This window comes from Furipterus horrens, unplaced genomic scaffold (genome assembly GCF_987537825.1).
Source record: "Furipterus horrens unplaced genomic scaffold, mFurHor1.1.pri manual_scaffold_5, whole genome shotgun sequence".
In the NCBI taxonomy this organism is placed as follows: Eukaryota; Metazoa; Chordata; class Mammalia; order Chiroptera; family Furipteridae; genus Furipterus; species Furipterus horrens.
Genome location: NW_028327175.1, coordinates 129,368,455 through 129,393,870, shown reverse-complemented (window position 1 = coordinate 129,393,870; position 25,416 = coordinate 129,368,455). Strand labels below are relative to the sequence as shown.

The 25,416-nt window shown below is 41.2% G+C and overlaps 1 protein-coding gene across 1 annotated transcript; it reads left to right on the top strand.

The window, feature by feature from the left end:
- Nucleotides 1–18: 18 nt before the first annotated feature.
- LYRM1 (LYR motif containing 1) lies at nt 19–25,416 on the top strand. Its single transcript, XM_090279225.1, has 4 exons — nt 19–129; nt 20,062–20,221; nt 23,447–23,539; nt 24,625–25,416. Exons 2-4 carry the CDS (start codon nt 20,063–20,065, stop codon nt 24,739–24,741), a joined length of 369 nt encoding a protein of 122 aa, XP_090135351.1. The 5' UTR covers nt 19–129; nt 20,062; the 3' UTR covers nt 24,742–25,416.

Here is a 25,416-nt window from a genome sequence, read left to right as displayed (position 1 = left end):
GCCTGGCCTGGCGTACCTGTCAGAACTCTGTCAGCCGCTGCAGGGCAGCCACGCTCCAGGCGCCACCTCTTCCCAGCCCGCCGTGGGCCGCAGAGCTTCTGTGGGTGGGGAAGGCAGGCCTGACGCTGAGTGAGTGTACAGGGTGGAGACCTGGGCTCCTGGCGCGAGAGGCTGGAGGAATGGGTTGGCTCCCCTGGGGCAGGGATGGGGTGGGGGTGGAGGGCTGAGACGTTGCTAGGAGATGCTTTTGTGTGACCCTAGACTCGCGAGGGCGGCTCCAGGGTCAGTGCCTCTGGCCCAAAGACCTTGCTCAGGAAAGCGGCCCAAGGGCCAGGAAGGGGAGGCCTGGTTTAGGGATGCTGGGATGGCAGATTGCGGCTCACACGAGACAATCCTGAAACCTTTGGATCCCCAGCTGTAAATGGGAAATTAGCAGGAACAATGCCAGTGCTGAGGATGGTTAGCCTGGGAAGGTTGACCCAACTGAAGCTCCGTACAGGATGCGGAGACATTCTAGGGTAGTGAGAACCAGTGTCGTGATCCCATCGGTCCACTAGAGGAGGCTTCGCTTCATGACTTTTTATTCGAGTTCAGGAGAAAGTTAAAAAGTAGATCAATAAGGAAGTTATCAGCAAGTGAGAAACGACCCTAAAGACAATAACACCAGGTGTACTGATAGAAGATGGGGGGACCGCCACAGTAAATCGGATAAGGCTGTTCTGAGGGGGCCAGATTTTGCGAAGATCTGAGAAAAGGGGGAACTGGCTAAAGAACTCGCTAGGTGGAGAAAAAAGCCAGCAGGAAGAGTTCTGAGGAAGAAAATGTAAGGCAGCCAGGTAGTTGAAAAAGAGTGGTTTATGTTGGCGAAATGGCAGGGCCTGGTCAAAGAGCGTTTTAGCCCAAGTTAAGAGTTTGGTTATATTGCCGGATAGTTTTAAGAAGGGAAGTGACGTGATCTGACTTAGGTTGTTTTGTTTTGTTTTTTAAGTCATTCATGGCTGCTGTATGGAGAAGGGTGGAAGTTGTCAGACCTGTTAGGAGGCTGCTGCAGTAGCCAAGGGAGAAGTGAAGGCACTGTTGCAGTTGCAGTGGATTAAATTAATGAGAGAGTTACATTCACAGTGTATTATAAGAGAAAGTTTATTTAGAAAGCTACAGAGGCGGAAAAAAAAAGGGGGGGGAGGGCCCTTGGAGCTCAGGATGAGAATGGCAAAGGTAACCTGCTTGGAGGGAAGAAGAGGGGCAGGGGAAAGGCACAGGTGTGCCCCTGGGAGGGAGAGCTTGCTCTCAGTGTATTTTGGAAGTAGAGCTTGTAGGACTTGCTGCTGTATGGGACATGCAGTGTATGGGACACACCTAGGATGGCTCCAAAGGAAAAGCTGTGGAAAGAATTACCTTACGTTCTCTTGTAAATATTACTAGGTTTTGTAAGTCTATTAACCATCCAGGTGAGGATGTTGAGAAGTTGGATATGCATGTCAGGGGAAAGGTCAAAGGTCACAGAGATAATAAATGTAGGTAGAGGTTTATTTCTAGATCACCTAGGCCCCTCAACTTTTGGGGACTCGTTACATTTAGATATTACCCAGAGAAGGAGAAGCCTGCAAGGGAAACTCTGAACACAGACAAGGCCTAAAAGATAAAAGGAGGTCTTCTTAATATCTTGGAATAATGGGACCCACTCTTACATAATCAGTGAGACTCATCCACCCACTAGCCAGTTTCTTACTCATCTTTTAACTTCTGGCTTAAATCTTTTCTCTCCCTCTCTTGAGGGCAGTGCTTTTGGACTTGTGTCCACATGATTTATGCCCATTATAGCAAAGCCAGCTTTGCTTGTTAGTTGTTTATATGTCTATGTCTCCCACAGACTATTTATTTGTGTCCTGCTGGCTCCTAGTATAGAACCTTACCCATAGGTTTCTGTGGTTATGGCCAAATAGGAACAGTGTTCATAACATATCAGCCATAGACTTCAACAGCCTCTGATAAAGGGGCTTTTGTCCCTGTTGCTGTCTCCATGCCACACAATCTAGATGTGATCAGTCTCATAAAATTGAGAAAGAGTATCAGAAGAAGAATCAGAAGGCCTGGATTTCAGTTTTGGATCTGCTACTGACCAGCAGAGTGGCCTTGATAAGGCCCTTTGAGCAGAAGGAATTGGCCTTTTCTTTAAGCAGATAGAGATTGCATACTGGCAAGATAGATATTGCCAGCAAACATTTTGTTCAGCCCACAAAGATTTAAATTTTTTAAAATCCTCATTGAGGATATGTTTATTGACTTTTTTTTTTTTTTTTTTTTTTTTTCTTTTAGAGAGAGAGGAAGAAACATAGGTCTGTTGCCTCCAGACCAGGGATCAAACCTACAACCTAGATATGTGCCCTGACCAGGGACTGAACCTACAACTTTTTCTGTTGTGTGGGATGATGCTCCAACCAACTGAACCACCCAGCCAGGATGATTTAAATTACCATATTTTTCGCTCCATTAGACACACTTTTTCCCCCCCAAAAAATGTGGGGGAAAATGACTGTGTGTCTTATGGAGAGAAGATTGTGTCACAAACCGTGATGTGTATTACCTGACCTGTCCGCAGTGGCGACAGCTGTTAGAAGATGAAGTGGTGGGCCCATGTGAAACCCCTGGGGACGCTTAAATGTCCCACTTTACTGCTGAATCTCAGGGCATCTGGTCAGTATGAAGGTAGCGAAGAAAGTGATATCAGTGATTGTGAGCAACTGAGCTTCATAAATTCTGACACTAGCGATGATGAGTTCTTGGGGTTCCCAGAAAACTAGAACAGTACTTGAACCTTCAAGTCTCTTCTTATTTGTGAATGACAGTGATGATGGTTCTTACTACTGCTATTGACTACTGTTTACTTTACATGGTTGAAATATTGTTGTTATATTTTATTAAATGTTTTACATTATTTGATTCAGAATATTTTTCTTGTTTTCCTCCTCTAAACCTAGGTGCATCTTATAGTGCAAAAAATATGATATTTTCTAATTTACTTGCCAACCTTTAAAAATTCCTGGCATGTCATAAGTTTGACTCAAATAAACTCATAAAAATTTAAATAAAATTTGGTATCAAAATCCAGATTTTCAGCTTCATTTGAAAAATTAGACAATCTGGCAACACAAGCTTGAGGTTCCTACACAGCAACAGTCAGCTGGAGCCAAGGAGCTGCTTCCCTCTTTGTGGCCCAATGTTCAAGTTTGCCTAAGTTCTTTCCCCTCCACTACCTACCTGTAGGCATTGGATTTGCATTTCTTGGTCTAGAGCTGTTCTGTCCATATGTAGCCACTAGCTATGTGTAGCCATTTAAATTTAAGTAAAACAAAATTTAAAATTAAGATCCTCAGGTTCACTATCCATATTTCAAGTGCCCAATAGCTGTATGTAGCCAGTGGTCTCCCTCTTGCACAGCATACCTACAGAATATTTCCATCATTGAAAATGGAGCTTGATGGTACTCTGGGTGCTAATCATTCCACACAGGTGAAAATGGGCAGTCATTGTTCCTAATCTAAAGGAATGTTGTGTAGTAAGGAGCTTGGTACCTCTGTGAATGAGAAAAGTTGCTTCTTTGATAGTTGGAGCGTACCAGGGAACTGCTATGAAGGCAGGGACCCCTGGGCACACTGAGGTTATTTATCAGATGGTTGGATCAATCCTTGGGTGCTAGAAAGCTCCAGCTATATCTCATGTTACAACCAAAGGTACTTAGGAAATAATCAAAAAGGAGGGATCTAAACGTTAATTTAAATTTAAGTGTTTTGTGTTCTCCAACTTCCCTAATCCCTATTGTTATAGAACCCCAGCTTATGTTGTTCTGGAACAGCTGTGGGGTCCTATTGTCCGCCACCAAGAAGCGTGACTCCCAATACAAAAGTTTGGTGGAAAAGGAAAGGGGATTTATTTAAGAGTTTTTGTTTGTTTGTTTTTAAAAATTATTTGTTTATTTATTTATTTATTTTTAGAGAGATGGGAAAGGAGAAAGAGGGAGAGAAACATCACTGTGTGGTTGCCTCTCACTCGTGCCCCCAACTAGGGACCTGATGTGCAACCTAGTCATGTGCCCTGACTAGGAATTCAACGCTCAATCCACTGAGCCACACCAGCCAGGGTCTATTTAAGAGTTTTATAGATAGAGAATAATGGCAGGTTTCTGCCGTTATATCCCCTTACCTTTAAAACACACAAAAACACATAGTCCTGCTTCCCCCTAACAAACCAGGCCAATTTCAGAACACACTAGTTAAAGGTACTGTTCTTCAGAAAAGCAGAAGTCTGCAGCTCAGCATTCCTGATCACAGTTCAGCTCTTCAGACATCTCCCACTAATCTGCACTTGGTTAGGTAGGTTTCGCAATTGCAGCCTCATCAGCCATACCGCCATGTTCTCCAAGAAGGTTTCCCGGTTGGTCTTCTCTTTCTTACTTCAGCTCTTAATTTAAAACCTCATGGTACCTTCTTTCACCTCAGACTTCATGGCAGACCGCGGGGCCCTTCATTCTTTCAAACAGCATGGCCCCCTTCCTTATGGCTGGTTCCTTTCTTCATCACTCATCCCCTTCAGGAAAGGCCTGGCTATCTCCTTGTCATTGATATCCAAACTATCTTAAACAGTATCATCTTTTACTGGCCCTAGCTACCAGCCTGCCATAGATATGCAGAATACCTTAAAAGCTGTTATTATTTCCTTCCCTCATCCCCAAAACCATGGGCTGTTGTGGACTTTGGGGAGGGCAGCTCTGTTACACACTGAAGGTTGAAATCCTGGGTAGTTAATGAATGAATGAATGGGGTTGATCTTTAGCATGGCCCTAACTTAGTTTTTGTCTTTTTCCAGCACATACACCTGTAACACCATGTCCTACTTGTGTTTACTGGTTCCTAACCCCTCTGACTAACCCCTTACTGTCCCTTACTGTTACAGAAACCGGAGTCCAAAAACAAACCCCAGAGTTTGCGGCTGGGAGATAGGGAAAAGGAAGCAGCTTTCAGGATGCCCTTGCATGCCTGGGGCTAGTGGCTGGAAACATTGTTGCAAAAAGATCCGCTTTACTTCCAAGGCTCAGGAAGATGGGAGGGATCTTGGACTGTAGGATGGTACGGAAGTGGCAGACAGAGCCTATGTAAGGTTCTGTGAATGGTCAGAACTGTTTGGAAGACCCACTGCGTCAGAGGAGGCAGTCAGGGATAGAAGGAGCTGCAGACATTTTGGCTCTCTCGCTCTGGCCCTGGCTCTCGTGGGCTCCCTCCATGTGACTTGGAGGAGCAGGTCTCTCCAGGCTGCTTTAAGAAGAGGTTCTCGCCATGCGGTTTTGAGAAGGAAAGGAGATCCATGTGGTTTGCAGAAAGAAGGCAGTTTACAAGGAGGCTGAGAATCCAGGCGGTCCTGCATTGAGAGCTGGAGGGCACCACAGCACAGAAAGGACCTCCCCAATCAGAACTGAATGATTGGCAGCTACTGGTAAAGCTGAACTGTGCCTATGAAGTAGGAAAATGGTGTTTCTGACCTTCCTAAGACTGGCCAGGTCTGGGAGGGGGAGGCAGAACTATGTGCAAGTAAACAATTCTTTTTCTTTTCACCAAACTCTGGTATCGAGAGTTATAATTCTGGCGGCGGGCAATCGGGCCCCTAACTAAACAGCCCGTGGGTTCTGTTACATTACCTTGTCTTTCTCTCAAAATATGCAGATAAGGAACCAGATACTTCCATTTCTTTTGACTTGAAGTTAGAAAGTTGATTTTCATCTGGAATTGTTATCCCTGATGGGAAGAATTGCTGTAAATTTCATGGTTACAATAACCTGATTCGATCCTATTACCAGTGGAATCTTGTGTTTCCCTGTGCTAGTATATTTAAAATGAGTGTACTTAACCCATAAGATCTTGTTTGGAAGAGTTTCAAAGTCTTTCAGACATCAGTATTTTTTATTTTTCCATGTTTTGAAGATTTCCTATATTATAGGTTCTAACCTAATCAATTCCTTTTCCTATAAGTAAAATAAAAACACGACCTGCCCTCTACTCCCTGCCCCCTATCTGACACACCATATTGTCACTTTCTATGTAAAAAGATACTGTTCATAAAATAGCTGTGGTATGATTAAATATGCCACACATATCCTGAGATTTGCAAAACTGGCATTGCACTTCCCTTTTTAGACTCTAGTAACCAAAAACTGAACCCAGGAAAGGAAACAAGTCCATGGGGTGAGTGTATTTGTTGATTGGAGAGGAGGGAGGACAGAGAAGTGTGGGGCACAATTTACCTTGAAGAGTATTGTGTTTGAGTAAGGATGGTTCTGTGTAGGATGTGGATGTATGCCAGAAAGTAGGGAGTATAGCAAATCAAGTAATAAGTGCAGAAAGGGTAAGCGAAGAGTAAAAGATGAAGGAAGAAAAATAAGAAGGGATCCTGATCATGCCTGTAGTGTTAGCACCTGCGTTACATTTTTAGTAAGAAGGATGCTTTGTGGTCTGAGATAAGCACTGCTTCATACCAAAGAACAATAACCCTTTACTATATAGGCATTATTAATGAGCAAAGGGAAAAAGCTTTAGGAAAATCCATTACTACCACAAAGCAATACATCTGTCAACAGGCTATCCGTTTCTTTTACCCCCTCTGCAGACAAAGCTTAGCATAGATAACAGGTGTTCATTTCCTCCTACTCAGGTTACATTTGCCTTTGTTAACTCCCCTGTACTAAGTGATATGCATGGATTATCTCTTGGATGATCCTTATGAGAACTCTGAAGAAGGTTCTGGTGTTGCCCCACTGTACATTTTAAGGAAGTGAGGCTCAGGAAGACTTGTCCAATGTGATGGAGACAGGATTCAAACCCATGTTTGACCACTGTAAAGCCCATTATTCCATTGTTTGCATTATATCTCCTCTTCCTTATGTATGTGAAAAAAAACTCTAAAGTTAAGACAGTCATTGTCTACTCTGCTATGAGGGCCCAAAAATCTATGCTTTGGCATTATAGAGCATTTCAGTTCCCTAGAGATTCTCCAAAGACAAACTAAAAATGAAAATTGTCTGGGTTACTTTTGACCTCCGATTATTTGGGTGCAATGAATCTTATTCCCCAAAAGGATTGTTTTTACAAAAAAAAAAAAAAAAAAAAAGTACCACAACCCATTTTCCTGTATGTGTGGTTCTAAGCTTTACAGAAACAGTAAATTGTCTTAGTCCAGTGGATTACCCCTAACTGGCCTTAAATGTACTGAAGCCTGAGGTTTCCTTTATAGCTATGTTACTGAATATATTATACTGCTCTGGATGAAACTGATAAGCCCTACTCCCCACATAACACTGAGTCTTCAGTTCTTTGCCCTAATACACACATCACCACTCTCAAAAATATCATTGTCTGGGTTAGTTAGTATTTTTAAGTGCTCTAGGACCTTCAGTTGGAAAACCTGGTTCAAATATCACTGTGTGAATCTCAAGATGAGAATAGACATTAGTGGTTATTAGTCTCTGTGTGTAATTTATTCTTCTAACAAATATATTGGGGGGGTGGGCAAAAGTAGTTTACATTTCATATGGAAAATAATACAGTAATCAGTAATACAAGAATAAACTGTTTCATGTATTCACAACTGTAAGCCTACTTTTGCCCCACCCTATAGTTCAAGCTTGTGAGAAATGCTCACAATAAAACACCGGGACACAGGACTTCAGCAGCAAAGCAGGGCATTTATTCACAAGTCTGCAGAGTCAGGTGCACAGCCAGCCAGGGGCATGCACACGTGAGGTAGACAAAGAAAACTGGTTTTATACTAATGCAATTAGCTCCCCCTCCTCTCTCTTTCTCTTCCATTTCTCCATTACTGATTAATCTGAGTTCACAATCTAACACAATGAACTACTTAACTCGGTGTGATTAACTAAGGATAATCTAGTTATAGGTCTATCTCCAATTTATTTGCAAAGTTATCTAGCTACATCTTCCCATTTCTCTGTGTTGGTGATGACAGTCTTCCTCCTTTTGATCCCAGAGGTATGTGTGAGGAGCTGCAGAATGTTATTTTCTCTCTCCTTTTCCATTATTAACCTGTTAATTATCTCCTACTTGTTTGAGAGTCACTGGCTTCTTTATCTCTCACAAGCTCCACTACACGTCTGGCCTACGAGTGTGGTGAATGAAACATGATCTCAATTCTCTTCCCTCTTCCCCCAAAACACACACAGTAGAGAAAGACAGATAAGTCAAACAGAAAATTACAGTAGAGTAGGATGAACATAATGTTGGGAGTGTGTTAGAGGTGCCAGAGGTATGCACAGTCATGACACTGACCCAGTCTCAGCCTGAAGATGGCACCATTAAAAGTGATGGGAGCACAAGGGTGATTATCCATAGCTACGCAAAGAAGTTGCGTGAGTTGGGACCTTCATTTAGCAAAAAGAGGCCCAGATCAAAGGAGACAGGGCTGCAGTACGTGGGACCAGTCACCACTGGTGCACAATGAACACATAAGACTTGATTTCTTTTGGGCAGATTTCACAAACTCCACCTTGTTAGGGATAAAGAAGCAAGCCAGTGATTCTCAAACCAGTAGGAGATAATTAACAGATGAATCATGGAAAAGGAGCCAGAAAATGACATTCTGCAGCTCCTCACACATATCTCTGGGATCAAAAGGAAGAAGATTGTTATCACCAAACACAGAGAAATGGAAAGATGTAGCTAGATAACTTTATAAATAAGTTGGAGATAGGCCTATAACTAGATTACCCTTAGTTAATCACACCCTGAGTTAAGTATATTTTATTGTGAACCCGGATTAACCAGTAACGGAGAAATGGGGGAGGGGGAGCTAAAACCAGTGTTTTAGTATAAAACCAGTTTTCTTTGTCTACTTTGCATATGCATGCCCCTGGCTGGCTGTGTGCCCGACTCTGCACACTTGTAAATAAACGCCTCACTTTGCTGCTGAAGTCCTGTGTCCCGGTGATTTATTGTGAGCATTTCTCACAACCTTCCACCCACCCCTCCAAACCATAAAGTACTTGGGACAGAAATTTGACTATATTACATTCATTAGTCATGGTGAGAAAAAAGTCTACTGGGGCAGATCTTGAAAGAACGGAAAGAGATCTTTTCTTCTACCTGGGGCTTGAAAGTGAGTGATTCTGGAACTTGACTTTTCTGTCCCTTGTTTGTATTGTAACACTTTTTCTTCAATAGAAAGCAAAGCATTGTGAGAGTTCAACATTTGGAATTTTGACATTCCTGAGAACAGAGTCATGCTTCTATACATTTCATTGTGAGAAAGGGAATTTTCATCTCTGCTCTTAAATTCTCAGTATTCATGCTACAATGGTCTTTCCAAAGATGGGGAAAGGGTGAAGTGGGTAAAGTCCCTAGTACTAGCAAATTTCCCCTAGGCCTCCTGTAAAACTAGATCTAGACATGACCAGTGCCTACATGTGCTGGAGAAAAGGGGTTCTCACAGTCTGTCCAGACCCTTTCACTGTACTGCCAACACTTAACAGTGAGTGGGAGGGCGAGGGGTTGGTGCTTTGTTCTCTATTTTAATCCTCACCTGAGAATATGTTTATTGATTTTAGAGAGAATTTTAGAAAGGAAGGAAACATCCTGTATACATCCCAACTGGGTATCAAACTCACACCCTAGGTATATGCCCTGACCAGGAATTGAAGTATGACACTCAACCAACCGAGCCACTCAGCCAGGGCCCTGTTTTTTTAGGAGATTCATCCCTGCCCATTACAAGTTCCTATTAATGACGCCAAATTAAAAACAGGAAAGTTTATTTACAGTCAGAGAAACAATCATCCAGCTTTTTTGGCTCCTGATCACAGCTCTCCTGTCAGTTGAGTGGTATTAGACAATGTGGACGAAAAAGGGGCCACATACTAAACCTTACAAGCTCAGGGGAGGCCTGCATGTTGCCCTTACAAACTCAAGAGACCTACAGGAACCACATATGATGGTCTGAAATTAAAACATCTAAAAGCAAGTCATGGTGGATAGTCCTGTCCTAGGGCCAGTATCTTCTCTGACAAAGGTCACTCTTCACCTTAACTCAGCCTGTCTATTGTCTTTTTGCATTTCTGGTAGCCTGTCTTTGGAATGTCAGAGTAATCCTCTTTTCCACACCCCTCAGGGCACAATCTCCCACCAGAGCAGAGATCACAGAATCACCTCATTGTTATCTTGTTCCCTGCATACCACCTCTGTGTGCTGTAAATATTAACTATGCTGTACCCATCAATGTAAAGGAAGTATGTGTCTATCTTTTAATTTTTATTCAGTCTCAGAGATTTCCCTGCTTTGCTTTCTCCCACCTCCCTAATCTTCCACCAATGGATTTCATGTAACCTCCTTACATCTTCTTTGATTCTGATGTATAAAATAAGGTGCAAAACTGCCACTCTCTGGAGCATTTTTTCAATCCATTGAGATTTTGTTTCCCAGTGATTGTCAGTTTGGCTCAAATTTTAAAAATTCTTACAGGTTTGTACATTTCTTACTTTGACAGCAAGACTCTTCACCATCTGCAAGATTGGTAGAATCATAAGTACTTATGATATAGTTTGAAATTCAGCACATTTTAAAATATGTATATCAGACCATAATGCTCCAAGTCGCTCAAAACCAACTTGTCTTCCTTTTGCTCATAAATCTAACTCCTTTCCAGGGCCCTACCCTCCCAGCCTGTGCGCAGTTCTGGCCACCTGTGGCTGAACCTCCCCCATAAACTCATAAGCTCTTACTACATCAACATGGAAGTTGGTTCCCACCTCAGTCTTTGTTCCTGCCCTTTCCCCTTCCTAATCCACCTTCCTCTTAACTCTTCCTATCAGTAGGCCCCTTGATAGCATTTTGGGGTGGCTCAAATGTTACTGACTACCCAAATAAAATAACCCCCACCCCTGCTCACTCATCTATTACTGTTTCATTCCTGGAGAGCACTTTTCACTACCAAAAGTTGTTTTTCTTATATGTCATCTGCCACTAGAATATAAGCATAGGAGGGCACAGACCATGACTGCTTCTTTATCACTATCCCTAGAACCACACATGTCTAGCACATAGTGGGCATTGAATAAATGTTGAATGGATAGATAGATGGGTGCCTGGGAGGCGAGTGCCAACATAAGAAATGTCCAAACCTGACTTCTGGCCAAGATGGAGGCCTAGATAGACACGCTCAGTCTCCCTTCACAACTAAGAAGGAATACAACTACCTCAAAACTAGAGACAACCATAAATTCCAGAAAATCAAGCTGCATGGAAGTCCAACAAACAAAGATATAAAGAAGAAATACTCATCCAGACAGGTAGGAGGGGCGGAGCCAGGGCAGAGAGGACATGGTGTGGTGGCGGCAGGAGCAGTGGCAGCAGCAGCCATCGGAAAGCGCAGTCACACATTTTAAAAAGTAGGGCGGGACACCTGGGGAGCACTCCCAGCACCAGACCAGACCAGACCCCGCAGCTCACAGTCCCAGTGTCAGGGAAAATAAAGCCTCATTGCTTTTGACTGTGCAAACCAATGGGGGTTGGGGTGGAGGAAGGAACTGCCAGTCTCTTAGTAGAGTCTGCTTGTTTAAAGGGCCTTCATGGTCCTAGAACATCTGCAGACCCACCCACTCTGGGAACAACAGCCAGGAGCAACAGCTAGAGAGGCATCAGTCCCATTTGAAAGTGGGATAAATGCCTGGAAAGGGGGCAAGTGCCGAGCAAGTGGCATTGTTCCCTCTCAGAACCCCTCCCCCACACACAGCGCCGCAACGTGGAGAAACGGGTTGCCCTGTACTGACGAATACCTAAGGCTCCACCCATTACAACGTAACAGGAGCAACAGCTCTGCCTAAGACACAGAGACAAACACACAGGAGCCTGTCAAGATGAGGAGACAGAGAAGTATAGCCCAAAGTGGGGAACGAATCAAGGTTCCAGTGGGAGAACTAACCGATGAGGAGATAGTCAACCTCACAGACAAGGAGATAACCAACTTAACAGATGAAGAGTTAAAAACGCTGGTGATACAGATGCTCACGGGCTTAACAGATTTGCTTAAGTACAGCAGACTCATAAGGGAAGAAGTGAAGGCTATGCTAAATGAAACAAAGGCAAATCCACACAAAATCAATGGCAAAGGGAGGGAAGCTAGGGTTCAAATCAATGATTTGGAACATAAGGAAGAAAAAATTAGTCAAGCAATACAGAATGAGGAAACAAGAATTGAAAAAAATGAGGAGAGGCTTAGGAACCTCTGGGACAACTTTAAATGTGCCAACATCCGAACCATAGGGGTGCCAGAAGAAGAAGAAGAAGAGCAAGAAATTGAAAACTTATATGAGAAAATAATGAAGGAAAACTCCCCAAACTTGGCAAAGGACATAGAAATAAAAGTCCAGGAAACACAGAGAGTCCCAAACAAGCTAGACCCAAAAAGGACCATACCAAGGCACATTGTAATTAAAATGCCACAGGTTAAAAAGAAAGAATCTTAAAAGCAGCAAGAGAAAAGCAGAGACTTACTTACAAAGGGGTGCCTATAAGACTGTCAGCTGATTTCTCAAAAGAAATTTTGCAAGCAAGAAGTATTCAAGGTGATGAAATGGACTTACAACCAAAATTACTCCATCCAGCAGAGCTATCATTTAGAATGGAAGAGCGGATAAAGTGATTCCCAGACAAGGTAAAGCTAAAGGAGCTCATCACCAAGCCATTATTATGTGAAATGTCAAAGGGGCTTACTTAAGAAAAAGAGGATCAAAATTATAAACATTAAAATGACAACAAACTCACAACTATCAGCAACTGAATCTAAAAAACAAAAACAAAATCCAACTAAGCAAACCAGAATAGGAACAGAATCATAGGTATGGGGACCATTTGGAGGGTTATCAGCTGGGAGGGGGAAAGGGGAGAAATGGGGAAATGGGGCAGGGATTAAGAAGCATAATTGGTTGGTACAAAATAGAGAGCGGAAAGTTAAGAATAATATAGGAAAGAGGAAGCCAAAGAACTTACACACAACCCATTGACATGAACTAAGGGGGAGGCAGGATTGCTGGAGGGAAAGGAGGGTACTGGGCAGAGGGGAACAAAGGTAAATAAATTGGGACTACTGTAACAACATAATCAATAAAATATACTTTTTAAAAAATGTCCAAACCTGTAGAGAATTTTTCATAGAATTTATTTGAGTGAAAGTGATATCATACTTGCTGGGAAGCAAAATAAATTCTCTGAAGAATAACAGTTTGCAGTTTCTTTTATGCATTTGGAATTAAGGAAGGAACATAAGATCAAATGGAGGTGGAAGAAAGCAAGGTACGGATCAGATTCTAGGATAGTTTAAGATATGTACCCTCTTGAGGGTGGTTTCCCTTGAGGGTTCTGAAAAGAAACATTTCAAAGATGTGTTCATCTAGTTGCACAGAAACAATGGACAGGGCTTGCTTAAGGCAAAGATAAGCTTTCTGCTAAGGAAATTATATACCTTGGGTATGACTACAAGCCATAACATGCCCAGTTAGTAATTTATGATCAGATCACCTGTGAAGTTATTTTCTGTAAAATCCCTTCTTCCATCCATGGTAGTGTGAGGCCTGCAGGCTGCTGGCACTATAATGAGTCCTGGTGTATTGTCCCTTTGGTTGCTGCAGGGAATGGAAGAGCAGACTAGTCCAACCAAATGCACAGCCTCCTTTAAAGGTGCTGATGTGAAATGTAATTATTGAAGGAGCGCAGCTCCAGGGGAAGGGGAGGGGCAGATGGTATATGAGAAATCTTATAAAAAGGTAATCGTCGTTCTTATCAAGTCGCAAAAAATGTCTTTTGCTCTTTGTGGGAAGGCAATAGAATTGTTTAGTTCCTTTGTCACAACTGGCTGAACTCTTTAAAGCAATCAACAGACATTCAACACAGCTACTCAGGTTGAGTCATCAAAAATTTGGGCTCTGATTCCGATGGTCTGGTTTTGAATTCTGGCCCCACTGCTTTTTAACTGTATCACCTAGTTACTTAACCTCTCTGCATCAGGTTCCTTCTTTGTAAAAAGGGATTGGTGGGATAATATCTACCTTACAGAATTTTTGTGATGATTATGGGAGTTAACCTATGTAAAGCACCTAGCAAAGCCTCTAGCACTGAGTAATTGCAAAGCAAATGTAATTATTATTACTACTACTACTACTGTTCTAGTGAGCAAAAGAGTCCCTGCTCTCCAGAAATTCAGAGAGAAAAAAGGACCCAATGAAATTGCAAAAGAGCAGCAGCTGACTGTTAAAGGCTGCTCCAGAAAAACTTGAGTACTGTGAATAGGTATGTACTAGGTGGGTGGGGCGGCTAACTGACAGTAGGCATTCTAAGTGGATGGCTCAGCCAAGAGGAACACCTAGACGGGACACAGCATATGCCTAGAGCAGCAGCTCCCAACTTTCTCTTTTTCAGATTCTGCTATCACAATTTTTACTATTATTTATATGTTAAACTAGCTTAAAATATGTTGTAATACATTTATTTAAAGGAAGCTGTATTTGAAACCAAAACTACGTGCTGGACTTCAATGTCATTTCTTAATATTCGTACTCCCCATTCTACAATGTAAAAAATTAAGAACCTTCTTTTTCAACATAAAAATCTGCACAGAAAATAGTCACTTAGCAGCTTGGAGGCTACTCCCTTTATAAGGGCCTGCTTTTGTAAGGTTGGTCCTGGGCTGGCACCTGGGAACTTGGCATCTGGGAACTTTGCACTTGAACCATTTCCTAACTAAAAATGTGGTTCACTGTCTATTATCTGTATAAATAGTGTCATTTATGGTGAACCCCTGCTTTATTTTGGAGGAGGGGGGAGTCTAGAATTTTGTTTCAGGTAGGCAGACAGTATCTTCATGGGCAGTCCAATAAAAAGATTTGGCTACTAGCTTCTAACTGACTTCCCCAGGCAGAAACACTGTACATCTTATTGCATTATTCATTGCTGGTTAAAGGAACCAGTTCAGTGTGATCCCCACAAGAGAAAGGGAACAGAAGAAAGCTTGTGCATGGATTATTATTCCCATATGTAATAAATTAGATACATTAAGTAAGAATCAATATTACAAGTCTTTTCTAACAACTGATTAATAATCATTAAAAAGCTGAGAAACAAAATTCAACGGAAATACTATAAATCAGAGGTCTCCAAGCTCTCTCCTACCTGTCCATAAATGCTGTCAAATTACCACCTGAGCTCCACCTCCTGTCTCCCCTGGCTCCCCACTCTGGTCTGTGGAAAAATTGTTGTCCACAAAATCAGTCCCTGGTGCCAAAAAGGCTGGGAACTGCTGCTATAAATGTCTGATTTTATTTAAAGGCAATAAACTTGAAAAGTAAAAAAAAAAAAAAAAAAAAGGAAGCTGTATCACTACAAAATCAAAGCTACTTTAAATCATGGTTTTGTTAGGCTATTAAAAATCATTAAAAGAAGCACAGTAAGAAAATAAATATTTGTACTGTATATAAAAAATCACCTCACCATCCAATCTTTGGGAAACCTGCTATAGGGGAAATTTCTCCTGACCGACCAGAGGCCAAATGCACTAGCAGGCCTTGTCAGCCTGTCCATACTAGCACAGGCTGCGCAGGACAGGTGCTTAGTAACGAATTTTAGGTTGGGCTGTTTATTCATAGGGTATGATTTTAAGAAAAGAGGACCCTTTCCCATCACAATTTCTTTCATTCACACTTTATATCTCTCCTCATTCTGGGATTTTGAGGTTAAGGAGGTGAAAGGAAGCAGCGTTTAAAGAAATGTCAATCTCAGCATGAAAGGTATAACAATTTTTACTGTAGAAGTTCTGTAAGAATAGACTTCACGGGCTATTGAGACTGCAGTTCATTTGGGGTCCTCTAAACAATTCCCTATCTGGTGTCACCCATGGGAAAATCCTAGCAGACCCTATTGCATCAGATCAATCCTTGAAACTAGTGGGGGATGAAAAGGGCTGCCCCAGTTCTGCATCAGTGAGAGGTCATCAATAGTTTGAGGAATAAGTGTCAGTTTCAAGCCATTAAATCTGTAAGAAGGAAGACCCCTGTGGAAAAGGCACTTTTTCTAAACAAGTTGCTTCCTAGGAACAGAGACAAATATAAACCAAAAGGAAAAAGCTTTTTAAATTTTTTCATATATGGCTGATTTTTTTTAAATGATCATCTGAGGATATTTTTTTTAATTGATTTTAGAGAGAGAGAGAGAGAGAGAGAGACAGAAATATTGATCAGTTGCCTCCCATACTTGCCCCAACGGGGGATCAAACCCACAATCCTTTAGTGCATGGACAATGCTCCAACCTAATGATCTACCCAGTCAGGGAGGGGTATATATGGCTGGTTTTGTTTCCAAGATCACAAGCTTTCTGTAGCATGAGATATTTTTATTTAGTCAGCAGACATTTGTTTCCTACCAATTATGCACTTGCTAGGTGCTGAGAATTCAGCAGTAAATAGCATGGATGTTGTTACTGCCCCATAAAGGTTAGTCTACCGGGGAAGACAGACATTAACAAACCATTTCTTGAGTGATCAGTGCTACAAAGAAGAACAGGGAGCCAAGGGACAGTTCAACAGAGAGAACTGATCTGTTGCATATAGTGTGGAGGAGACAGGGCAGGGAGGGTCTGTGGAGACATTAATGTTTTCATTGATAACTCAAGAATGACTAGGGGTTGGTTAGGTACAAGGGAGAGGGTTAGGGGAGAGCATTCTAGGAAGGGAAAACAGTTGGCTACGTACCCTAAGGTAAGAACATGATTTCCTCAAAGAACTGAAAGATTCTAATAAGGAATGGACAAAAGAAACATTTTTTTCGTGCCTTTTCACACAAGAATTAGAAGGAACTGGTAGGCTAGGCTTGTAAATAGTACACCATGGGAAAACTGCTGTAAACCCTTTTCTCTGGAAATCTAGAATTTGTAACCATGCAGAAACTCCGTTTCTTTAGCATGACCCTCTATCATTCCTGTCCATCCACTCCTTTCCTTAATCATTAAGCGCTTAGGACATCAGATTATGGTCAGTATGAAACTTTCTTAAGAAAAAAGTCTCAGGCCTCTTGACCACAGAAACAGTTTCAGAGAAGCTGATGATAACACCTTGACTTAAGTGTATTTCAGGCCCAAGCCAATGAACAGAGAATGACCCTATGGACCACATTCTCACAAAACCAGGCAGAACGTTGCCATGAATTACATAAGGACCTGACACAATGACCAACTACTCCTACCCTGGCCCAACCAATCAGTAGAGCCCACAACCTCAGTCCCCTTAGTCACCATGTGTAATGATTTCCCCCTATGTAACCCATCCCCTGGAAGCCATCTGGGAGCCAGATCTTTGAGCACTGACTTACCTGTAAGTCCAGGGTTGGCAGCATTTCCTCAACTAATAAACTTACTTTCTTTGCTGCAAACTCCTGTTCTGGTTTAATTGGGCTTTGATGCATGCAGATGAATGGACCCCTTTAGTTCAGTAACAGATTTAGGCTTTTGGGGTAAACATGTTGGAGAGGGAGTTATTACTTATCTCCCTTTCAGGATTAGTTTTCCAAATACTTAAACATTTATTACAATGTTTTGAAAACAGACCTATTAAATAACAATTGTTAGTTCTACTTATTACCTTGAGTACCTTAATTACAGGGCTCCTATATCAGATTCTGATGTATGATCAATTACAGATTGAAGCTAAGGTTCTTAGAGTAAAAGGAAACCAATTAAAATCAGACTTAGGAGAGGATTGCTACTGTTTTAATATGCCAGACTTTTCCTTTACTCCAGGGTCATACAGTCAGGGCCATTCCTTTGGTAATGCCAGGGAAGTTACTTATAGACTCCCTGCCTCTCACAGGAACTGACTCACACTTTTTCATGTGAAACCATGGAACTTTAGGGAGAACCAGAAACTCAGAAAACTTTTTCCATAACAGGAAGAATGTCATCATCTCATCTGGGTTTTTATTAATAATTAGCCACAAAACAAAATGTTCTCTCCTGGTTTTTATATATCCTTTTAAGCATTTTCTCTGAAGCATGATGGACATCAGAATTGGTGTTAAATATACCTTTAGTCCTATTAACTTTTGAATTGGATGAAGTAGTGCATTCAAGCTTTTCATCAAATGGTTAGGCCTTGGTTCATTTTTCATTGCTCAAGAGAAGTCACCAGGATCAGGATAAATAGGACAGACAGTCATATTTGAAAGATTCTCTGTAAGGTGAATTCCTTGCAGGTGTTTAGAATTTCTAGATAAACAGGCCTCCTTCCAGCTCCCATCCACCTTCCTTAGCTGCCTAAATTATCTTAAACTCAGTACTACTCTAAATCATACTGTCTCCATGTGTTACTCCTCCCATTTGGGTTGGATATAGATCATGTTCCCAAAGGGCATGAGTGCCTACTTCCTGATCCTGATGAGACTGTTTGATGAAACCCCAGGACTTGTGATGAGGTGTCCCAGTGTCTGGCCGTATGCTCACTCCAAATCTGTCTTCTAGTCTTCTCTGCCTCCCACTTGTTAAAAGACAGGACAGGATTCATTGTCCTAAGTCAGACTAATCACAGTCTTCCAGTAATAGAACTTTTTCTTCTCCCTCCTGCATTTGAATTTAATAGTAAAGAAATTGACTGAAGTTTTTGCCTAGTGTTCATCAGCAGGGAAGTACACACAGGATAATCTCTTACAATTAACTAAGTTGTACTAGTGAGAATATATGCAACTAGAGCAACATGGAACAACATGGATTAATCTTACAAATATGTGCAAAAAATCAAATTGTGGGAAGACATAATACCATATATATGTAATTTTTCTAAACTTGCTAGCAATACTCTATAATGTTAAATTTAAAGATATAAGTGGGAAAGATAAACAAATTTAGAATAGTGTTTTCTTCTAGTAGAGAACAAGGGGAATTTGATTTGGAAGAGATACAATGGGGTTTTCAATGTTATATATAATTTATTCTTTAGAGTTCATTGTGAATATATGGCTGTTAATTGTATTACTCTCTATCATTTTGTATATCTGAAATGTTCTATAATATAAATATAACAGGAATTTAATTTTTAAAATGCAATTAACTTTAGGGAATGCATATAGGTCATATCTATACATATACAAGTCCTTTGAACGTAAAATGTTTCAGAGTAAAAATCAAGAGAGGCCACAAGATCTTCAATCATCATAAAGATTTTCAGTTATATGGATTTCACAGTTCTTAGGTGGACAAGGAAATAGACAAACAATTTTAAAAAATATTTTCAACAAGGTTATGATGAATTAAGAGGTAGAATTGCACCTGCAGACACAATTTGTTTAGCCTTCATGGTACTCACATTTTCAAAAGAAATGAATTAATGCCCTTGAAATTTCATATTTTAAAAATCTAGGTGGTCCCCTATTAAGTTATCAAGAAATCTGGCAGCCCTAGGCCCTCATTTCTACACAGCAGCAGCTGGTTGGCGCTGAGTAGCAACTCTCCCCTTTTAAGGAGGCATGTCTTCTATAATTGACCACTGTCTCCACCCAGCAAGGTTTCCTGCCAGGCCAGCCTTAGTGGAACTTGAATTGCAACCCCTGCATTAAATTCAGTTATTCAAAATGTGCCTTCTCCTAGGCACTCAGATCAATGATGTAATTTTACCAGAATACACACTGAGAACATCATTCCTAGGATTCTCTGGTAAAGCATTTTTACTGGTTTAATGAAGAGTAAATATGCATTTTGGCTTTGACATTTGGTTTTGGTTTGTAAGAATGGCTGTCTTGGCCACGGTGTGGTTGAGCAATCCTCAACTGTGCAGTGAGCAATGGGCCAGCTAAGAGATAGCTAGTATTCCTACTGCACTGTTCTGGCAATGCTACAAAACACTGCTTGAGAAAAAGCAATTATTTTTAGTCTAATTAAAGAGCTTGATTGTTTTTTAAAAATGTACAACTCTTAGCTGCCTACTGTCTAGTTGGATTTTTATGCAAATCTTCACTCTTTTATTTTGGTGGGTGTGAGGATGACAACAGCAACGCGACAAGAAGTTCTTGGCCTCTATCGCCGAATTTTCAGGCTTGCGAGGAAATGGCAGGCAGCATCAGGGCAGATGGAAGACACCATTAAAGAAAAACAGTACATATTAAATGAAGCTAAGATGCTGTTCCAGAAAAATAAAAATGTAAGTAGCCTCAATTGCAGATTGTAAGTAAGGAGAGCAGTTTCTTGTGTTTGTACATTTCTTTTCTGTCTTAAAATTGGGAGGACTGAGCAGTCACAGTGGCAGAGTGTGGGCAGGCAGGGGCAGAGGTACAGCCTGGTTAGTCTGCCCAGTCACAGGGAAACAGACCAGCTCTGCCTCTCTCTGCACTTGTCTCAGATCTCGGCCCAGCTGGTAAGTGGCTCAGCATCCTCAGAAGACCACCGAGCCGGTGAGATGAGGCAAGCCAGTGAAAGTTTTCAGGGGAGGACCAGCACCTCATATGCTATGCCTGTTGCAGGCCACTCCCACAGGAGGTACACAGTTAATTTTTTTTTCAATTCATAAACTATTCAAAGCCTCCAAGTATAAACCCATTCTGAGGGAAGAGAACAAGATTAAGACACAGGGTTTCCTTCATAACTTAGCTTTGAACTCAAAGCTCTTTGGCTAGCGTAGTGAGTTTGCCCTCTGGGATCACAGAACTGGGTGAAATAATGCTCCCATGAACTAGTTTAATGGAAATGCACCCCCAGACAGACACCATGGAGCCAAAAACCATTTCTAAGAGGCTCAGTTTGACTCATCCCAGTAAACCCTTAAACATTATTGGGGAGCTCCTTAGGAAGACTGCCTGGAACAGAGCCCAGAAGAGGCTGCTAGCTCCTGACCTTTCTTGCCTCCACTGCATTGATCTCACAGATTCAATGCTGTTGTTGTCCCCTCATGAAACTTCCTGACATCTTCTCTTTATTTTTTCTCTCTGACCTCTCTCTGTCTCCTTTTTGGCTCTGTCTTCTCTATATACCCTGCTTCCAGCTTGTAGGGGTCCTCTGAAGGTCAGCCCTATACAGTGAGGCCCTGGGAGCCGGCAGCTACCTATTGGTTCCACCTCCCATATCTGAACACCCAGCCTCGACCTTTCACCACCAACCTGAAGGAATCTCCCGCCCGCAAGCATAATGAGGTAGAACTCATATTTCCACAAGAGCTCTCCACCTGTCCCTCCCATCCCAGGCTTGCCCATTTCTGCCTTGGCTCCTGGCACCACTCCAGAGCACTTGGCTCTCATTCCTTCACTCAGTAGGTATTTGAGTGTCCATCATGTGCCAGACACCAGACTAGACATAGAAGATATAAAATGAGCAAAACCAAGACAATGGTCCCTTCAAGATGTTTCAGAATTAGCAGGAAAGAAATATAAAATTACAGTTGGGATAGTGCTTACTATAAAAGAAACCCTCCCAATCTTTAGTATCATAGCTTCCCTTCTTGGACTTCCTGAAGCTCCCTGCTTTATAAAGCCAACCTGCATGTAAAGTTTCTCCACCCTCTGACCCTCCTCCAGCTCCTCCAAACATTTTCTGCTTCTAGTTTACACCGTGCATGCCACACCATAGTATATGTAGCCCTGAGATCCTAAAACTGTCTTGGGAGTAGTGGAAGTCAAATATTGCAAGTGCTGTTTCTGTTTTCATTGCATCCTTTCAAAATGTCTGTTTTGTGTATATTTATAATAAACTTACTATACATATATAAATCAATATAAATACCTATATGGGATCTGTGGGCTCAGAAGTATTTATTGAAAGGAGTTGATGATTTAAAAGGTTTGCAGACCACTGACTGATACCTATCACTGAGGAGTTGGTTATATTCTCTTTTTCTTCCTTGTTTATTTCACTTATAATTGATGTGGCATCCCCAACCAAATTATCATTTCCTCAAATGCACAGACAGTGACTTGTACTTTCCTAGTATATCCTATGGGCCTTGCCTTGTGGGAAGGAACATGGACATGTTCCCAAGGTGGACATCAAAGCAACAGCTTCTGAGAATCACAGAGGTAAGAAAGCTGAGCCTCTGCTGGGGTTCTGTACATTGCAATTCCTAGAACTCCTCACTTCAAGAGGTACCATAGGACACAGACGCCCTTGGAGTTTCCAAGCCATGTGGCCCAGACCTCTCTGTGGATATCATCTGGAGCTGATGCAGTCCCAGCTTGGCTTTGAGGCCACTTGCAAACTCTTAGCATCCTCGGAATGAGGCTAGCTTTCTGTTTTTCAGAATGTACTACTTGAATCTGGACTACCATGATTTGGCTGTTGTGGAATTTCAAAGCCATTTCTTCCGCTTACTAATGAGCAAGGCCATTCACAGTTCAAAATGAGAGATGAACCATTCTCCATATGTCAGGGGAATTTAGACAGCAATTGCTGAGACAGTTGGGTTACTTTAAGATTTGATCAACATGGGGAAGATGTTAAGAAGACTCTCAGTGTTGTGGGAATATAATTTATAGCTTGCTCGTAGGAACTTAAATTGGTTAATTTTCAACTGGTGTGCCACAAGAATTTTTAAAACATACAGTACCTGACTATTCAGTCAGGGGCATGGACCTCTTTTCCCTTAGATTGTCAAATTTAAAAAATGACGACAGCCAACACAACAATAGCCATCCGATGTGAATGAATCAAAATTATACCTTTTTTTTTTTTTGTCAAAGGGGCAAAAAAAAATGTTATTTGCCTCAGAATTTTAGTAATTAGTTTATGTGTGCCATGAGATGGAAAAGGTTGAAAATCACTGTCTTAGAGGGTAATTTGAGTATAGAGGGATATCTGTGAAAATTAAAAATGCATGAATATATACCCTTTGTCCCACAGTTCTTCTCTAGGAACTTATCTTTGGCATATGAACCAAAAAATATTTAGAGGGATCCATAACAGAGTTGTTTATAATGGCAAGGATTGGAGATAACCTAAATGTCCAGTAGAAGATTGGTTAAATTATTTTGGAATTTGGTGCAGCTTTTAAAAAGGATTGGGCATTTTTATAGGTGTAAATAAAGAAGGAGCTTCAATTTATTAGTGAAAAAAGGTTCAGAACAAAGTGAGCTGTCATTTGTGTATGAAAAAAAAAAACAAAACCTAAGTGTATAAATGTATGCTGATATATTCAGAAAATATCGCTGGGAGGACAAACAAAAAACTGCTAGTAATTGTCCTTGAGAGAGGAACTGGAAGACAGAGGTAAGAGGGAGATTTTATTTTAAAAGTTTAATCCACAGTAAATGTTATATTAAATTGCTTTTGAATTTTCACATTATCAATATCTAATTTATTGGCTGGTGACTAAAAACGATTCAGAAAACGTGCACCTATATTCTGTGTAGCATTAAAAAGATGCCTGTTTTCCTTTTACTAGCTCACAGACACAGACCTGATTAAACAGTGTATAGATGAATGCACAGCCAGGATTGAAATTGGACTGCATTACCAGATTCCTTATCCAAGGCCAGTAAGTGTGACACCAATTAACACATGGTGGGTACTTATCCTTTGCCGAGGATTTGCTGAGAAGTCTAGAGCTACTGTAGGAGGCATATTGAAAACAAGCTATTCTTCTATGCTACCAACCCATCACAACCAACCAAAATGTCAAAGAATGCCTCATTTCTCCTACTTGTACAACTTTCCCATGTATAGAAGAGAAAGCCAGCTTACACTTACATAGCTTTCTCTTTTGCCTTTTACTTTTTTTTATGGAAAGATTTCCTTACTATAAAAGACAGGTTTGTTAATAAAGGAGTGGAGTTCAAACATTAAAGGAATGCATAAGGTAGAAAGTGAAATTTGTCACAAATTTACACCCTGTGGAGATAACCCCTATAACTGTTGGGTTGACCATATGAAATTGCCAATTTTCTACACTTGACCTACCAAAACAGCAGTTTTATATGGTATTGGCTCAACCTAACAGTTTGGGAATCTATCCTTGTAGTCTTTTTCCTACACTCATGTACGTACACTTTCCTCACTAAGTACATGGAACCCTGGTGTGCTGTTTATTGCCTGCATGTTTTACATCACGTTCTGGCATGTCTGCCTCCATCTTTTCACATGGTTGCCTTGTGTCCCATTGTGAGAATGTGCTGTCATTCAACCAGCACCCTTTGGTAGGCATTTAAGTTGGTCCCAGTTTGCCAGTATGCACACAGCATCTTTGAGTACACACTTTATTCCTCACCTTCTCTGTTTTCATCTCATTGTTGGCCCTTTTTTCCTCCATGCAGGCAATGCAGTGAAGAGCACAGGTTCTGGCACCAGACAGATCTGGGTTCAGATCCTGCCTCCACCACTTACTGTACAATCCTGAGCAAGTTGTAACTTCTGAGTCTCTATTTTCTCATCTATAAATGTCAATATAATTCCTTATGAGATGATTGTAAGGATTAATGTGTGTAAGGATTGTAAGGATTAATGACTCAGTGTAGAGTTAGTGCTTAAGAGAGAGCATGGTATTTAGTAAATCCTCAATGAATATAAGTTGCTCCAATGATTTTAATTCTTAATATTATCATTATTCTTATTCTTCTCACTCAGATTCATCTGCCTCCAATGGGGCTTACCCCACTACGAGGCCGGGGGCTTCGAAGCCAGGAAAAACTAAGGAAACTTTCCAAGCCAGTATACCTCAAGTCTCATGATGAGATTTCCTAATCCAGAAGAATGTTTATTTCTCAGAATGATGAGCCAACTAGGTCTTGAATGTAAACCAGACAACAAAACCTTTCTCCTTGATTGGGGCAAAAATTCAAATTATCATCTTAAAAACCTTCAAAATATTAGTAATCACCACATGATGTGTACCATCATACCTGAGTGGACAATATTAATCCTAGAAATCACAGATTTTACATCCTCCCTGAAGCATCATTTGGAAACAAGACTAAGTCCTGTGGGAGGAAGACTGAAGAATGACAAGGCTTCTTATGGAAATGCCGTTGCCAAACATGTCAGCTAGTGCAAAGAAGTTACCTACTTGCAGGGAGTTTTGATGGCTGCTATCAAACAATATACCTCCCTCAGAATATCTGTAGGCTTAAGTTATAGATTTGTTTAAAAGTGGGATGATTTTTTGTGTGTTTTGTATCTTTTGACTCTTCTAATTTCCAGATAAACACCCCTTAAAAAGTTTGGATACCCTGAATGGTGAGGCTCAGTTGATCGGGCATTATTCCACAAAGGTCAGGGCACATGCCTGCGTTGCAGGTTTGGCCCCAGAAGGAATGTGTATGAGAAACAACCAATTGATGTTTCTATTTCACGTTGATGTTTCTCTCCCTCCTTTTCCTACTCTCTACAAATAAATAAATAAAGTTTTTAAGTGCATAA

What these genes read in the sequence shown, in the direction of transcription:
- LYRM1 (XM_090279225.1), top strand. Translation starts at nt 20,063, where the DNA reads ATGACAACAGCAACGCGACAAGAAGTTCTTGGCCTCTATCGCCGAATT. An exon ending in TGTTCCAGAAAAATAAAAAT is followed by an intron (nt 20,222 to 23,446) that starts GTAAGTAGCCTC and finishes TCCTTTTACTAG; the next exon opens with CTCACAGACACAGACCTGAT. An exon ending in AGATTCCTTATCCAAGGCCA is followed by an intron (nt 23,540 to 24,624) that starts GTAAGTGTGACA and finishes CTTCTCACTCAG; the next exon opens with ATTCATCTGCCTCCAATGGG.